Source organism: Schistocerca cancellata, chromosome 8, assembly GCF_023864275.1.
Source record: "Schistocerca cancellata isolate TAMUIC-IGC-003103 chromosome 8, iqSchCanc2.1, whole genome shotgun sequence".
NCBI classification, from domain to species: Eukaryota; Metazoa; Arthropoda; class Insecta; order Orthoptera; family Acrididae; genus Schistocerca; species Schistocerca cancellata.
Window position 1 is genome coordinate 42,378,046 of NC_064633.1, and position 19,203 is coordinate 42,397,248.

General features: G+C 42.9%; 1 protein-coding gene across 2 annotated transcripts in view; it reads left to right on the forward strand.

The window, feature by feature from the left end:
- The window catches only part of LOC126094604 (protein white-like), a 316,644-nt gene that overhangs the window by 52,785 nt on the left and 244,656 nt on the right, over positions 1–19,203 (forward strand). For both annotated transcript variants that reach the window (XM_049909079.1, XM_049909080.1), the window contains exon 2: positions 18,415–18,619. In XM_049909079.1, coding sequence (XP_049765036.1) covers positions 18,415–18,619 — 205 coding nt within the window. The remainder of the gene's footprint in view (positions 1–18,414; positions 18,620–19,203) is intronic.

A 19,203-nucleotide genomic window follows, 5' to 3' on the forward strand; every position in this document is an offset into this window, starting at 1 on the left:
AGTTATTAAAGATGATTTTTTTAAATTGTAATGAAAATTCACAACATTTTTTTGCAATTTTTTATTTATATATTCAAAAATATACGGTTTTTTGGAAAAAGGCTGTGTTAAATTATGCAGAAGGTACTGTGTAACATTTACTGAAAGTTTGAAAGAAATATGTTTGGGAGATCCTTAGAAAACATGCAATTAGTATGAGAAAATAAAAGTTTTGGGAATCGAGCGACAAAGATTGGATTAACTTTTTAGTGCATTCCAGGTCCATAGGATGGATTATCTTCATCCTCTGCAAACTCCTCCTCCAGCTTCCTCTTGTTCCTCCTCCTGTTTACTCTTGCTTGTATTTCTAGACTCTTTACAGCCCTGTCTGCAGCCCGAAGGCGTTTCTTGTCTAAAGCAAGCATCGCTCGTACCATGTTAGAACCTATCTTCATTCCCATGTTTCTAAATACCTTGCACCTTACAATGTTGCCATCATTGAAAGTCGCAACGGCATCATACACACCAATGTGAAGTGTTTCTATTCCAACAAATACAGTCTTGGGGATTCTCGACCATACCATTTCGAGATAACGACAGAGTAAATAAACATGAAGCAATCGACAATCACACCAGCGATATATATTGAACCATCACAGGTTAGCCACAACACATACTTTATCTCACATCACTAAAATGTACCTGATGAACACGGACGTTAATAATAACACCATTTGACAGCAGTTTAACAGCGCCACAGTGGGTCACGCCCATGTAGAACACATTTCAAAAAAAAAATTTAAAAATAGTTGTAGTCTTCGGAATTGAATAAATTATATATCTATTAAAAGGTAATAGTCTGCAGATTCAGAAAACGCAAAAAAGTAAAAATTGAACTTTTCATGATTTTGAGCGTTTCCGGAGCCCCTTAAACGTGTTTGCCGGGCCAGGTCTCAGTCCGAAACTATGGCTATCGGCGGCAATAGTGTATCCGACTGAGCTATCCAGTGACGAGGCACAACTCGGCCTCTTGCAGCAATCCCCTATGCTGTTGTTAAGCCACGTCTCCACAAAATCCTTTCTTACAACAGAGCTAATCCCGAAAAGTATACAACACAGCTTGTCTCCAGTTTTAGAAGTGGGGAGAAGTACTGCCTGACGTAAAGCTGTGAGGGCGGGTGGCAAGTCCTGCACTGACAGCTCAGCCTGTAAGACGAGGTTCCGGGTTCCAGACATGTCCGGTACTCGGTTTCAATCCGCCGGGTAGTTTCAGTACAACGCTTGGTGTACTAACACAACCATCATCTCACAGCAGAGTGTACATAATCGTCTCCATGCATTTTTAATCGTCTTACAGAATCACCACTAACTATTTTTCAAAGTGTCATAATGTGTAACTTTAAAACAGGATACAAATTTTTTTAGTGTTATAAAATCATAGAACAATATGAATATTTTTTCCAGGGGATAGATATCAAATGGCTCTGAGCACTATGGGACTTAACATCTATGGTCATCAGTCCCCTAGAACTTAGAACTACTTAAACCTAACTAACCTAAGGACATCACACAACACCCAGTCATCACGAGGCAGAGAAAATCCCTGACCCCGCCGGGAATCGAACCCGGGAACCCGGGCGTGGGAAGCGAGAAAGCTACCGCACGACCACGAGCTGCGGACGGATAGATATCATTACATCATTCACTAATAGCCAGCTCCATTGTAGAGAATTGAAAAAAGACAAGAAATGGATGGTCTAACTCCACTTAAACGATTGGCAGCACGATTTGCACGGTCCATCCATAATTTATCTTTCATTTTAACAAAATGCAGTCCAGACCGCAATAAATTAGTTCACCAAGGAAGGCAAGCTAAGCATTCCCGGATTCGAAACAAGAACTGCTGCCAATATGAGTAACTTAGAAGTACTGGGTGCTTATACACTGAAGAGCCATGCAAACTGATACACCTAACTAATATCGTGCAGGGCCCTCGCGAGCACGCAGATGTGCCGCAACACCCTGTCGCTTTGACTTGACTAATGTTTGGAGTAGTGATGGAATGAACTGACACCACAAATCCTGCAAGACTGTCCATGAATCCGTAAGAGTACGAGAAGGTGGAGATCTCTTATGAACAGCCCGTTACAAGGCATCCAAAATATGCTCAATAATGTTGATGTCTGGTGAGTTTGCTGGCCAGCGGAATTGTTTAAACTCAGAAGAGTGTTACTGGAGCAAATCTGTAGCAATTTTGGACGAGTAGGGTGTCGCATTGTCCTGCTGGAATTGTCCACGTCCGTCACAATAAACAATGGACATGAATGGATGCAGGTGATTAGAGGATGTTTATGTACGTGTCACGTCAGAATCGTATCTAGATGTACCAGAGGTCCCATATCACTCCAACTGCTCTCGCCCCATGTCATTACAGAGCTTTCTCCATCTTGAGCAGTCCCCTCCAGAGATGCAGGGTCCGTGGATTCATGAGGTTGTCTCCATACCCGTCCATCAACAGTCCAGTATCGGTTTTGACGGGCCCAGGCGAGGCATAAAACTTTGTGTTGCGCAGTCATCAAGGGTACACGAGTATGCCTTCAGCTCCGAAAGCCCATATCGAAGATGTTTCGTTGAATGGTTCTCACGCTTTGTTGATGGCCCAGCACTGAAATGTGCAGCAATTTACGGAAGGGTTCCACTTCTGTCACGTTGAACGATTCTTTTCTGTCGCCGTTGGTACCGTTCTTGCAGGATCTTTTTCCTGCCGCAGCAATGTCGGAGATTTGATGTTTTACCGGATTCCTGACATTCACGGCTTTACACTCGTGAAGTGGTCGTACGGGAAAATCCCCACTTCACCGCTACCTCGGAGATGCTGTGTCCCATAGATCGCGCACCGACTGTAGCACCACATACAAACTCACTTCAATCTTGGTAACCTGGCATTGTAGCAGCATTAACCGATCATTGCGCCAGACGCATGTTGTCTTATACAAGCGCTGCCGTCCGGAGCGCCGTATTCTGCCAGTTTACATATCTATGTATTTGCATACACATAGCTATACCAGTTTCTTTGGTGCTGCAGTGGAGTTAAAGTGTAGCTACTGACATAGGCCTAGTGTGCGCTGTAATTGTCGTATGGCAGCGAAATTTGCAGATATTGTAATTCATTAATGAGACGTCTCAGTTCCAATTTTAGTCACAAGGTATTAAATATTAAGTATTATCGCTGTGTTTCATAACGATGTCATAAATTATTATTTAGAATGCTGCCTTCTCTGAATGTTTGATGTATCGATGTTGTTGTCTTTGGTCCCCAGTTTCGGTCCTTAGCCAGTGAAGAAGCCACCGTTTGAACTGTTGGCGACACTGCTGCCGACACGTCTCGCTTATAATGTCTACAAATCGCGACGATAATGGCAGACGCCTTAGGAATCCAAAAAATAAAAGAACACGTACAGAAACGTTTCCCGAATAGCTGCAGAAACACATTCTAAGAGACTTCCCGACAGATATTAATTTTGGGCCGGCATGGGACTGCAACCTATAACATGAGGTTTCGCGAGCAAGGGACAGAGTGGCTGACCTTTTCGGACAGATTTATAACGGCCGCAGTTTCACCAGAATTTGTCTTCTGCTTTCGAAATTTCGATCTGGTAACCTTAATGTTCGTTACCAGCAACAACGAAAAATAAAATTTTGCGAAGTGTTATGTTACCAAAGGAAGTTCATAGGGAAAGAGGAGATGTAATGTATTCGAAGAAGAATAATTTATATTGCAAGACATTTTATTTTAGTTAAATAAACGCACGAAAATGTACACTGACTGAAAGGATGAACGTTTCTTTTATTTATATTTTTGAGCTGAATACATCATACGAGTGAGTTGAAATATATTCATCTATACTCACACATGTGGCATTATCTATTTTTCATAGCTACGTTGTTTGACTGAATTGTTACACAAGGTTGCCACAATTCATCGCTAATTTTAGTGAAAGTACATTGTAAAAAAAATCATCAAATGTTGTGGCACTATTTGTGGTCAATAGGTAACAGCAAATAAAGAAATATAAAAACAATTGTAATCGAGATATGTAAATCTTTCCATGAGATCGTTGGGACCTTGGCATTAATTTTTGTACAACACCCAATGCTGACACTGTTTCAGTTCATATTCAGCATTATGCACTTGCAGTCTCAAGTGAAAGATCCCCTATACCTATGTAGTGTTGGCAGAAGAGTCAACACTGTGTTGCAAGAGGAGGCCGAAATGCACGCGTCAACTCACGCAGGTGTCGCTAGGTCTGAAACAGGATACGTAATGAATGCTATAAAGAAAAGTACGTAGCTGCTGGAATACTTAACATTAATCCATCATTTGTATACAGCATTCTTGATGATACAAGTGAGACTCTCTCTAGAAATGGTTAATGGCGCCTTGCTAGGTCGTAGCCATGGACTTAGCTGAAGGCTATTCTAACTATCTCTCGGCAAATGAGAGAAAGGCTTCGTCAGTGTAGTCGCTAGCAAAGTCGTCGTACAACTGCGACAAGTCCTGGTACGTCTCTCTAGACCTGCCTTGTGGTGGCGCTCGGTCTGCAATTACTGACACTGGCGACAGGCGGGTCCGACATGTACTAATGGACCGCGACCGATTTAAAGCTACCACCTAGCAAGTGTGGTGTCTGGCGGTGACACCACAACCTAGACATGAGAAATTAGCTGGTATTTTGTAATTGGTCCCGGGTTGATAACAGAGTGCGTTGCTAGCGTTATTCGACCACTAGGAAATTTAAAGACATTTCACCATAAAAGTGGAACCTAAAGACGTGCCTACGATGCCTTAGAGCAACCGATGTAGTAAGTTTTTTTCTGGCATCATAGCGACACGTTTCCTGAAATCTTCCAGCAGCACAATGCAACGTCTTACACATCTCGCTGTGTACACGCATGGTTCAAAGAGGACTGGGGTGAGCTTACCTCACTCCCCAGAGCACCAAACTCCCCGGGTTTAAGCTCCATCGAGAAACTGCGGGAGCACCTCGATCAGGCTGTTCTCGTTGTGGATCCTCAACTGGGAAACCTGGTGCAGCTGACAGCGGCATCGCTCCACGGTCCTGTCTGCATCCTCCAGATCATCACCGACTCTCTTCCTGCATCTCTCACTCTGCAAAAAGTCGTTATTCAGGTTTTGACACGTGACCACATTAATGTGACTGGATGGTGTATACCATCCGCAGGCCGTTTAGAAGGCGCTTAATTAAATACTTCAATGAACATTCCACCATCAGATCATTCTTTTGAACACAACCTATTATGTACATCATATTGTATCCATCTCTACAACTTTGATTCTAGGTTCGTAAATAGAATTAATAGGAATGTGATTTAAATAGGATTGTACAGAATCTATCTAAATACATCAGAAGCGTGATGGAAAAAAGTGTTTTATTTTAAAAAAAAATTACGACTCGTTACTGTTCCTATCTGCAAAAAAACTAAGTGAACTATGTTTGTAACTTCGTAGAAAGAGTCAAGTTTCTTACGTTTACCTATTTCCTTTCACTTACTACGTTGTAAGTTACAGAGGAAAGCTGTCTAAACCACCCTGTATCTATAGGCAAAAAGGCTGCTAAAATAACACCGATTTTGAAGCGGCGTCTGCAGTGTGTTATAGAAGTAACTCCCGACATAACCGTAATAAGAAGTTTCTGTATTCAGAAAATATCATCCCTATATGTCTATTTTGCTCCGAAAATGGTTCCGTAACTTGTTAGTGAATGGAGTCTGCAGAATAACCCACTTTCTCTATTTTTAAATTACTTATATCAATAATCGTACTTACTAAAAACGTAGCTAAACGAAGGTATTTTATTAGTTCTAGGCAATGACTTCCCACATAAGGTTATGATCTATCTATAGTCCCGAAAACTTTCTACTTCTATTGTTTCATTTGTGCGAAACCCATTTTAATGGCTTTTTGATCAAATCACCAGTGGAGAGAAAACTTGACGGCCTGGAATTTACAGAATGGACTTTTGTCCGTATTTTCATAGGAAAACGACGACTGGGAAATGGACAAATGGGGTGTCAGCATGAGCAGCGTGAGGTCTAGTTTTGAGGAAATAATAATAAAAACCTTAGGTTAATTCTCTCAAAGAAGAAGACACCAGCACTCTCCATTAAAAGCGCGCCATAACCAGTTATGAATCGCCAGGTTTATCTTCAGATGGCTGTTCACATCAAGATGTATAGATGTGGAAGTTTACTTAAGTTTTTGATTCTTTATGCTCTATTGTGATGAAATATTCTTGGGATTGTGGAGCCGCACGTTAAAGAACGATGTTAGAAACGACCTATTTGAACGGAACTATCCTTCATAATGATCGAACACAATGCAAAAATACACTTAAGACTGATTAGCTGTAGTTATATCTTACTTAATTTCTTTGGAATATTGTTGGCTAGTGATCACGAAATACTGTAGAGTATATCAGCACTTATCTGTTTCATATGTATATATATATATAACCACATTACATAATGCACCGAACAAAATACAACAATGCCACAGAAATACTCTCTCAGGGATATTACAGTATATACACTCCTGGAAATGGAAAAAAGAACACATTGACACCGGTGTGTCAGACCCACCATACTTGCTCCGGACACTGCGAGAGGGCTGTACAAGCAATGATCACACGCACGGCACAGCGGACACACCAGGAACCGCGGTGTTGGCCGTCGAATGGCGCTAGCTGCGCAGCATTTGTGCACCGCCGCCGTCAGTGTCAGCCAGTTTGCCGTGGCATACGGAGCTCCATCGCAGTCTTTAACACTGGTAGCATGCCGCGACAGCGTGGACGTGAACCGTATGTGCAGTTGACGGACTGTGAGCGAGGGCGTATAGTGGGCATGCGGGAGGCCGGGTGGACGTACCGCCGAATTGCTCAACACGTGGGTCGTGAGGTCTCCACAGTACATCCGTGTTGTCGCCAGTGGTCGGCGGAAGGTGCACGTGCCCGTCGACCTGGGACCGGACCGCAGCGACGCACGGATGCACGCCAAGACCGTAGGATCCTACGCAGTGCCGTAGGGGACCGCACCGCCACTTCCCAGCAAATTAGGGACACTGTTGCTCCTGGGGTATCGGCGAGGACCATTCGCAACCGTCTCCATGAAGCTGGGCTACGGTCCCGCACACCGTTAGGCCGTCTTCCGCTCACGCCCTAACATCGTGCAGCCCGCCTCCAGTGGTGTCGCGACAGGCGTGAATGGAGGGACGAATGGAGACGTGTCGTCTTCAGCGATGAGAGTCGCTTCTGCCTTGGTGCCAATGATGGTCGTATGCGTGTTTGGCGCCGTGCAGGTGAGCGCCACAATCAGGACTGCATACGACCGAGGCACACAGGGCCAACACCCGGCATCATGGTGTGGGGAGCGATCTCCTACACTGGCCGTACACCACTGGTGATCGTCGAGGGGACACTGAATAGTGCACGGTACATCCAAACCGTCATCGAACCCATCGTTCTACCATTCCTAGACCGGCAAGGGAACTTGCTGTTCCAACAGGACAATGCACGTCCGCATGTATCCCGTGCCACCCAACGTGCTCTAGAAGGTGTAAGTCAACTACCCTGGCCAGCAAGATCTCCGGATCTGTCCCCCATTGAGCATGTTTGGGACTGGACGAAGCGTCGTCTCACGCGGTCTGCACGTCCAGCACGAACGCTGGTCCAACTGAGGCGCCAGGTGGAAATGGCATGGCAAGCCGTTCCACAGGACTACATCCAGCATCTCTACGATCGTCTCCATGGGAGAATAGCAGCCTGCATTGCTGCGAAAGGTGGATATACACTGTACTAGTGCCGACATTGTGCATGCTCTGTTGCCTGTGTCTATGTGCCTGTGGTTCTGTCAGTGTGATCATGTGATGTATCTGACCCCAGGAATGTGTCAATAAAGTTTCCCCTTCCTGGGACAATGAATTCACGGTGTTCTTATTTCAATTTCCAGGAGTGTACATTGATTGGACAGTACAAAATATACAAATAATACTCGTTACATAATATAGGTTGCTTGGTTTGTGGGGATTGAAGGGATCAGACTACAAAGGCCATCGGTCCTACATAATATACATTTAACATTCAATGAGCATTAATTAGGTATAAAGACAACAGATGCAGCAAGCAGTTTGATAGGAAATTTTACTTAAATGATGTTATGTAAATATTGCAGTATGCACAAGGGAACAAAATAAATGGCGATAGATAAATAACTAATACGACACTAGAAATTATATTAACATTTTCACTACCTATTTAGTTCCATGTGTATACCACAACAATTATATAATATCATTTAAGTAACATTTCTTGTCAAACTGGCTGATTCGTCCGTTGATTTCATTTTTTGCTTGTTAAATACATATAGTGTAACGATTATTCTTTGTAAGTTTTCTGCTGGCAAATCAATGTACATATTGTAACGTCTCAGGGAGAATCTCTTTAGCACTGTTGTATTTGTGATATCGCCAACTTTGTGTACATTTCCCAGGTGGCGATAACGTGTGTGTGTGTGTGTGTGTGTGTGTGTGTGTGTGTGTGTGTGTGTGTGTGTGGATGGTGCTTTCGTAATGTAATTGTGTACAAATGATAAAAGTGCTCCATGTACACTATAGTGTTTCGTGAATAAAAGGTAACAGCATTCCAACAAAATTACGCAGGATTTTCGACGTAAGTAAGATATAACTATAACTAACCAATGTTAAACATTTGTTTGGATTGTATTCGATCGTTACAAAGGATAATTACGGACAAATAGATCGTTTCCAACATCGTTTTTTTACCGTAGGGAACCAACATCCTAAGAGTCTTTCATCACAAGGGGACACAATGTGCCGAAACTTGTTTAAAGTTCAACAAATGTGCTTTTTTATATGAACAGGCGTCTGAAGACGAAGCTCTCGGAAACAGGTTACGGCACTGATTACGTAAATAAATAGCATTATCAGTAGCAGCTGTCTAGTGTCTTCATCTTTGAAAGAACAAACCTATATTTTGCTGGCTAAAAATTCTAATTTCTGACAAAATAGCAACAAAATTGCTTGCAGGTAATCAGAGCAGTTAAGAAAAAAGTAATTAGTAATTTGAGGAAGATTTGAAATACTTCATAATCAGCTGCTACTAGCTATGTAAATGAAGTGCAAAAAGTTCATCTCTTCAAAGGCTAGGCACTTAGCTCATAAAAAGTTCCGTCGGTGTAGAAATTATGGACTTCTTCTTCCATGTAGAAACATTAAAATAAGTACGAAATCGCAGTATAAATTGAAACATATCTGCTCTGTGAAGCTCTGTATACTCTTTATAATAATAGAATATCTATATACATTTAAATATATTATAATTAATGATTTCTGTACAAAACTCAAAAGTTGAAGTTTTTTGAAGAAAAAAGTCAAATTTTTAGTAAGAAAGTAAAAACTAAAATAGCTTAGAGAAAGGTTTGATGTGCCTCATTAGTTGTGCATGATTTCAAGCACCTTTCAAAGGCAGATAAAAAATCGTTGGACAAAAGATTTCACTGTCTTTTAAAGATGTTTCTTGAGTTCTTGTCTGAATCTTTTTATTGTGGCTATTGTGACTCAGAATCTCCGCTATATGGTGAGTAGCAACTTTCCTTCTCTGCTATTGTTTCTTGAGTTCTGTATCACGTGAAAGAAAAACTACATCTGCATCTTCTGGAACTGCATGTTGAAAGTCGTTTATGTATAAGAGAAAGTACAGACGACGCATAAGACACATTTCAAGAAAATTTTTGCATCACCTCGGTTCCGAGAGTTCCGGAACCTGTACAGAAAATTGGAATAGAGATCAACATAAACATCATTCCGCCATTTTTATTGGTCATTAAAACCACACAATGCATGTTGTACCAGCATAGAGCGAGACCTTCACAGCTGGTAGTCCAGATCGCTGTACATACCAATACCTCTGATACCCAGTAGCACGTCCTTTTGCATTGATGCATGCCTGTATTCTTCGTGGCATGCTATCCACAAGTTCAAGGCACTGTTGGTCCACATTGTCCCACTCCTCAACGGCGATTCGGCGTAGATCCCTCAGAGTGGTTCGTGGGTCACATCGTCCATAAACAGCCCTTTTCAATCTACCCCAGGCATGTTCGATAGGGTTCATGTCTGGAGAACATGCTGGCAACACTAGCTGAACGATGTCGTTATCCTGAAGAAAGTTATTCACAAGATGTGCACGATGGGGGCGCGAATTGTCGTCCATGAAGACGAATGCCTCGCCAATATGCTGCCAATATGGTTGCATATCGGTCGGAGGATGACATTCACGTATCGAACAGACGTTACGGCGCCTGGTATGACCACCAGCGGCGTACGTCGGCTCCACATAATGGCCCCCGAAAACAGCAGGGAACGTCCACCTTGCTGCTTTCGCTGGACAGTGTGTCTAAGGCGTTCAGCCTGACCGAGTTGCCTCCAAACACGTCCCTGACGATTGTCTGGTTGAAGGCATATGCGACACTCATCGGTGAAGAGAACATGATGTCAATACTGAGCGGTCCATTTGGCATGTTGTTGGGCCAATCTGTACCGTGCTACATGGTGTCGTGGTTGGAAAGATGAACCTCGCCATGGACGTCGGGAGTGAAGTTGCGCATCATGCAGCCTGTTGTGCACAGTTTGAGTCGTGACAAGAGGTCCTGTAACAGCTCGAAAAGCATTATTCGAAATGGTGGCGTTGCTGTCAGGGTTCCTCCGAGCCATAATTCGTAGGTAGTGGTCATCCACTGCAGTTGTAGCCCTTGGGCGGCCTGAGCGAGGCATGTCGTCTACAGTTTCTGCCTCTCTGTATCTCCTCCATGTCCGAACAACGACGCTTTGGTTCACTCCGAGACGCCTGCACACTTCCCTTGTTGAGAGCCCGTCCTGACACAAAATAAACAATGCGGACGCGATCGAACCGCGGTATTGACCGTCTAGGCATGGTTGAACTACGGACACAACACAATCCGTGTACCTCATTCCTGGTGGAATGACTGGAACTGATAGCTTGTCGGACCCCCTCCGTCTAATAGGCGCTGCTCATGCGTGGTTGTTTACATCTTTGGGCGTTTAGTGACGTCTCTGAACAGTCAAAGGGACTGTGTCTGTGATACAATACCCACAATAAACCTCCATCTACAGGAGTTCTAAGAACCGGGGTTATGCAAAGCTTTTTTCGATGAGTGTAGAAACTTGTTGAATGCCATAACTCTCCTAGTAACTCTATCAGTCTCTCGTATTTCCCACGAAAAGCAAATTTGTGGGTTCCAGTTCTGTTCCGAAAGACAGTATTAATTAGACACGAAGTTTAAGGGGGGTAGGACGTCAAACGGCCCGACTTGGAGAAGGAGAGGCACCACAGGACATTTTAATTTCCACTGTCTATACTTTTACAAGTGAATTCATAACAGGAAGGATTCAGGATTAACAATCGTAGCAGCGGAAGTTCAAAAACATAACAAAATAATTTTTTTTACATGTGAAATTTCATCATTTTTTCACTTGCTATTGGCTGCATTTGTTGCTACAGGTACACTGTTCTTCATAAGTAAGAGAGACTGTTCGATGAATTTTGCACAGCATACAAACCATACTTACAGGTGTCTGAAACTCTAGAATCTCTTTAATTTATGAAGAAATGAGTGAGCCGTTACGTTTCAAACTTTACGTTTAGAAAAGAATCTATTTTTGTAATTAATTGTCTCTATTTTTATCCCAGTTTTTAATAGATTTGGAAAATTCTAGAGTTTCGTACACCTGTAAGTATGGTTTCTATGCTATGCAAAATTCTTCAAAGAATCTGTCTTACTTGTGAAGAAAAATTTAGTTATAAGACTGTAAGATGGCAAGAACTATGCCTCTGACATGAAGTCATTAAAGATCACCTAACTCACGTTGAGCGAACAGTTGGGCTGAACAAAATGACTGACAAGGCACAATGCATCTTGTAAAGGCTATAGTATGGACGTATTGGAATAATTAATGTCGGGTGATGGTTTTAAAGTAATTCACATGACATGAAATCTTTGTGGAAACGAGTCGATTTACTGGAGGCTAGTTTACCCCAGGGAAGTATTTAGAGTTGACCGTGGCCGGCTGGGGAACTGCGAAGGGAAGCGACAATAGGCAGCTTAGGGCGGCTCAAGCTCTGAGAAAGCGGTAATGCGGCGCGGCCTCCAGCCGCGTTAAGATGAGTGACAGCATGGGTGGTTGACCCCGACCCCATGCTGGTGTACCAGGAAACAGACGGAGAACTTGAACGCCTGTTGATAAATGTCCGTCGTCCCGTTTTCAGTTAAACATGGGAGAAAGCCGCGCAAAGCTACAGTGGAGCGGTCAGCAGAGGTCAAAATATGCGTGTTCGTGACTATAGCAACTTCACGCTGAATTCACGGTCCACAGAGTCTGAATTAAATCAGGTGAAGAGCGACAGAATGAAATACGCCGACCTCTGATGAGACCAAAGAATTTGAAGTACTCTCCTGGGAGTCAGAATTCCGGAAAAATTGGTGTTTGTGCAGACGCTAACCTTGATGGGTGGCCTGGGAGGAGATAAATAACAGAGGTTGAGAGGAAGGGAAATTTTGTGGGAATTTGTTCATTTCCCAGAGCAGGCATTGGTCGGCACTGTGAAGCGACGCATAATTAACGCGACTTGCGCTGCAATTGGCGTAAGTGATTTCGCTGGAGGGGAAACCGAGGCGAAGAGCGGACTGGGAGAAGTCTCCGTAGAAGTCTTCCGTTCCCATCTTGCCTAGAGTGCGGACGTGGCGGTCTTGACTCAGCTTGCCTGAGAAAGAGTGAGGATCTCTGCAGTTTAGGGAACGATTGAGCTTGGAGATAGGAAGTTTTGGTTCAGCTATGTACTGAGCAAGATAGCTAGGAGTGAATAGACGAGCGCAGCCTTGCAGCACCACGAGGACGGCCGACGTCCACACAACAACGCCGCTCTGCCACACTGAATTCGGTGATATTGCGCCCGCTCCGGCCACTGATTAATTTGTTGGATCACGTCGGCAAAGTGTCCAAGAGGGTGTCATGGGCCGTGTATTGTAGAATTCTTCTCCCACTTCGCATTACGCCTGGGTCAGTCGATAGGAATTAGTTTTGATTTATCGCGCTTTACTCCACGCAAACGCATTTTATTACCACTGCCTGTTAGGAGAGTCATGTGATGTGGTGATTGAAGGTCATGAGTTAAAATAAATCTGTGCTAATCGACTGCATCTGTTTTCAATCAAGTAGTTGAAATCCCAAGTCACTTTCTTAATTAATTTTATGTTCAACATTTGCATCTGGTGTTCAATAGCTGAATATAACATCAATGTCCACCACTTTTTAATTAAAAGGGATCAATTCTGAATCAATTAATGTCAACACTGCCACCGCATTTCAATCAGGAGTCACAGGGCCCTATTACTTTCTTTGCGTTATCCGACATTGCGGCAGTTTTGCACTCTCTGTTGATCTGTTAGTCAATTACCTGGGGTGAACACAGACCAAAACCAGGTAAGTGACGGGTGGGGTGTTACACAACAAATGCAGACAACAGTAAGTGAAAAAATGGTGAAATTTCATATCTAAAAAAATTTTATTTTGTTATATAATTTATAAAAAACAGCTTCCAGCCACATGTATGGTTTAAGAAGGTTTATTATCTTCAGACCATGACCGGTTTCGGATTTTTCTTTACAAATCCATCTTCAGATGGCAGTTACAAGCATTCTAAGTTGGACCTAGTTTTGTTTTTGTTATTCGTTTGCTGCACTGGGAAAGAAAAGAAATATTTTTGTTGTCATATCGGTAATGGTATTTTTACAAAAGATTTACTTCTTTTACAAAATCTAATTGCTCATGAAATAGTTTTCTGTTTTAAACTTAGTAAACGTGCAGGTTATTGTACTTACGAGCTATGTAGTTCTGCCTGACGAAATATTCGTGCGTTTATGTTTTCGAGCGCAAGCGTAATACACTTTTCAATATGCACTATGTGAGTGCTATTCCAGTCAGAAAGTGACGTCCATTGACTGGAATAGCACTCACATAGTGCATATTGAAAAGTGTATTAAGCTTGCGCTCGAAAACATAAACGCACGAATATTTCGTCAGGCAGAACTACACAGCTGGTAAGTACAATAACCTGCACGTTTACTAAGTTTAAAACAGAAAACTATTTCATGAGCAATTAGATTTTGTAAAAGAAGTACAGGGTGATTCAAAAAGAATACCACAACTTTAAAAATGTGTATTTAATGAAAGAAACATAATATAACCTTCTGTTATACATCATTACAAAGAGTATTTAAAAAGGTTTTTTTTCACTCAAAAACAAGTTCAGAGATGTTCAATATGGCCCCGTCCAGACACTCGAGCAATATCAACCCGATACTCCAACACGTTCCACACTCTCTGTAGCATATCAGGCGTAACAGTTTGGATAGCTGCTGTTATTTCTCGTTTCAAATCATCAATGGTGGCTGGGAGAGGTGGCCGAAACACCATATCCTTAACATACTCCCATAAGAAAAAATCGCAGGGGATAAGATCAGGGCTTCTTGGAGGCCAGTGATGAAGTGCTCTGTCACGGGCTGCCTGGCGGCCGATCCATCGCCTCGGGTAGTTGACGTTCAGGTAGATAAGGTTTCATAACTAACCTTTTTCGTAGGACTCTCCATACAGTTGATTGTGGAATTTGCAGCTCTCTGCTAGCTCTGCGAGACGGTTTTCCTGGGCTGCGAACAAATGCTTGCTGGATGCGTGCTACATTTTCATCACTCGTTCTCGGCCGTCCAGAACTTTTCCCTTTGCACAAACACCCATTCTCTGTAAACTGTTTATACCAACGTTTAACACACCACCTATCAGGAGGTTTAACACCATACTTCGTTCGAAATGCACGCTGAACAACTGTCGTCGATTCACTTCTGCCGTACTCTCAATAACACAAAAAGCTTTCTGTTGAGCGGTCGCCATCTTAGCATCAACTGACGCTGACGCCTAGTCAACAGCGCCTCAAGCGAACAAATGTACAACTAAATGAAACATTATAGCTCCCTTAATTCGCCGACGGATAGTGCTTAGCTCTGCCTTTTGTCATTGCAGAGTTTTAAATTCCTAAAGTTGTGGTATTCTTTTTGAATCACCCCGTAAATCTTTTGTAAAAATACCATTACCGATATGACAACAAAAATATTTCTTTTCTTTCCCAGTGCAGCAAACGAATAACAAAAACAAAGCTTGGTCCAACTTAGAATGCTTGTAACTTCCATCTGAAGATGGATTTGTAAAGTAAAATCCGAAACCGGTCATGGTCTGAAGATAATAAACCTTCTTAAACCATACATTTGGCTGGTAGCTGTTTTTCATAAATTATAAACCTTAGTACAACAGCCACGTTTCTCAAGATGTCGACTTTCGACAAAATAGCGTTATTTTGTTATTTTTTGCAGTTCCACTGCTATGAGTGTGAATCCTGAATCCTTCCTGGTCATGTTGACAAAGTTTTATGAATTTATTTGTAAAAGTATAGACAGTAGAAAATAAAGTGTCCTGTGGTGCCTCTCCTGCTCCAAGTCGGCCCGTTTGACGTCCGACCCCCCATAAAACAATTTGTATCACTCATTAGCGTGCGGTTTATTTTTTATTTTATTTATTTATTTATTGTTCCGTGGGACCAAATTAAGGAGAGTCTCCATGGTCATGGAACGAGTCAATACATGAAATTATAACACGATATTAGAAACAGATAAAATGAAATATAAAAAAAAAACATTCAGGTGACAAGTCGTAAGTTTAAATAAAGAAAATCAACAATGTAACACTGGCATTTGCTTAATTTTCTAGCTCTTCCAGGAGCTCCTCGACAGAATAGAAGGAGTGAGCCATGAGGAAACTCTTCAGTTTAAACTTAAAAGAGTATGGGCTACTGCTAAGATTTTTGAGTTCTTGTGGTAGCTTATTGAAAATGGATGCGGCAGAATACTGCACTCCTTTCTCCACAAGAGTCAAGGACGTGCGTTCTAGATGCAGATTTGATTTCTGCCTAGTATTAACTGAGTGAAAGCTGCTAACTCTTGGGAATAGGCTAATATTGCTAACAACAAACCACATTAAAGAAAATATATACTGTGAGGGCAATGTCAGCATTCCCAGATTTTTGAATAGGGGTCGACAAGAGGTTATCGAACTTACACCACATATAGCTCGAACAGCCCGTTTTTGAGCCAAAAATACCCTTTTTGAACCAGAAGAATTACCCCAAAAAATAATACCATACGACATAAGCGTATGGAAATATGCGAAGTAGACTACTTTTCGTGTTGAAGTGTCACTTATTTCAGATACTGTTCTAATGGTAAATAAAGCAGCATTTAGTTTCTGAACAAGATCCTGGACATGGGCTTTCCACAACAGCTTACTATCTATCCGAACGCCTAGGAATTTGAACTGTTCCGTCTCGCTTATAATATGCCCATTCTGTCTGATCAAAATATCGGTTCTTGTTGAATTGTGAGTTAGAAACTGTAAAAACTGTGTCTTACTGTGATTTAGCATCAAATTATTTTCCACAAGCCACGAACTTATTTCATGAACTACGTTATTTGTTACTGTTTCAATATTACACACAAGATCCTTCACTATCAAGCTGGTGTCATCAGCGAACAGAAATACTAGAAGGCATATCATTTATATAAATAAGAAACAGCAGTGGCCCCAGTACCGACCCTTGGGGAACGCCCCACTTAACAGTGCCCCATTGGGACTGAACATCACTACCACTCTCAATATTGCGGAGAATTACCCTCTGCTTTCTGTCCTTAAAGTAAGAGGCGAACCAATTGTGCGAGAAATGTTACAGATTTTGTGCGCCATGTGCGTGGCCGAATACTGAATCTGCACTGCCCGCTAGAGATGGGGGATCCGATCTTGAACTGATTCATAGAGTTGAATCTTTCAAAGGAGTGAACAATCAGTGATTAAAAAAAAAAAAGAACGGTAGCTCCAAACGTTTCCCGCGGCAGAGAGAGAGAGAGAGAGAGAGAGAGAGAGAGAGAGAGAGAGACGGAGCATATGAGCAGCGCCTCTGCTGGTCACAGCACAGTGCACGCCACACAACACAGCCAGCGCCGGCCTCTGCCCTGCTTCTACCTTGGCTGCCTGCATTGTGCAGTGCCCCATTGGATTTTGTGTTTCACATATGCCGTGCCGTCTCTGTGCGTCGTCTGCCACGTGCAGTGTCTGGCGCAGCTTAACTTCGCATCGCACTCTGTCGGCGATCGTTTCAGTCGCACGTCCTGCCCTCTGGGCAGTTGATGCGAGCAACAGGACAGAGAGCCACCTAGCGGATAACATAGGAACTACTTGCAACAACCTGCTCGCAAGGGAACGGACGATTTGTCTTGGAGCGGGTGAGTTCACCACTCCCCCCGCCCTCGGAACTCGCCCGCTCAACGCTCACCCCACTGTCTCGACTCTAGCCAGAGCTTTGAGCAAAGCGACTCAGGTGTCACTCTGGTCTCTGCGGTCTTAGCTCACGCAGTAATACAACTCGCGGCTCGACCTACTCGACTCAGTGCTTCTGCATCGGAGTTCGTCTCTACTGGATATTGTTCTTCGTAGTAATACTGCTATGTATATTACATTATTATGTTATGTATACATCATTTGTTTTTATTTTATTTTTATTTGTTTAAACTGATCAGATTAGGTTCCTGAGGACTCCTGTTACTATAGGATTTGTATTATGGACACTCGAATTTACGCTTTAATTACGAGCGAACCGATAAATGCATCGCAAAATGTGATACACCAATATTTTCCTTGTTTTATTCTGCGTAAGGCTATATGCAGCACTTTCGTTTTACAGTCAAATTTATATATTTTTTTCTTATTCTGGTACGGATTTTGCGATTTTAGGCGTCTTCGGAAGGAAACGTTCACTTTAAAAATATATGGCTTGCGATGTATTTGTATGAGGTTAATGAAATTTTAATACATTATAGCCAAATATATTGTTAATGTAAATCTCAAGTTACAACATTTTCCGATCACCCAAAAAACCACGATAGTGCAAAATAGATCAATAATCAAAAACTTTGTCATATCGTGGAAATTTCAATAAACAATACAAAATTCTTACTCATTATCTGTGTTACTTCAAAATAGGATCAAATAAGATCAAAATACAGGTACAGTACTGGAATAAACCAAGTTTAAAGGGCAATGTGCCTTCCATTTATTTTCTATTGTAAATGAGTGGTGAGTCATGAAAAAGAGCTAATTCATTTCAGGGAGTGAACAGTTGTGATCCGATCTCTGAAAAGAACAGTTTTTCCCATCTCTACTGCCCGCAGGACTTCTTGTCGGTGGCGCTGGACATGAGCGACCTCTCGACGGCAGAGGAGGTCTCGTCGTGCGCCGAGGAGGCTGCCGACTGCCTGGCGCCGGCGGGTCCGAAGCGCAGGCCGCCGGGACTCACCTACACCTGGAGGAGCCTGCACGCGTACGGGGGCTCCGCACGCGGGTCGGGGCAGGACGGAAAGCCGCTGCTCAGGGACGGTAAGAGTGTCGCGCCTGCTGCACGTGTCGCAGAGCCTCCAGGGCCGTCCTTGGCCGCCTGCTACGGCGGCCAACCAGGCACGTGACCCGAGGACTCAATTCACGGGGGAGGGGCGGTCACATTTGCAACTAGACCCCCATCCCCCCTTCACGTCTTTTTGTTGTTGTTCATTCTTCAGCGTGTAGTCTAGACGGAGTAAACTGGTGGATTTTCAGTGTGCAGTTTCACTGCGCCCTCTCCACCAAACCCGACAAATAAAAATACGCCGGCCGGTGTGGCCGAGCGGTTCTAGGCGCTACAGTCTGGAACCGCGCGACCGCTACGGTCGCAGGTTCGAATCCTGCCCCGGGCATAGATGTGTGTGATGTACTTAGGTTAGTTAGGTTTAAGTAGTTCTGAGTTCTAGGGGACTGATGACCTCTGATGTTAAGTCCCATAGTGCTCAGAGCCATTTGAACCAAATAAAAATACCATCACTGCTATTTCATCGTACCACAGTTGCATAGATTTTATTAATAACATCGTAACAATCAGATATATAATAATAACAATTTTTTTTACATAGGTGATTTAGCGTAATTTC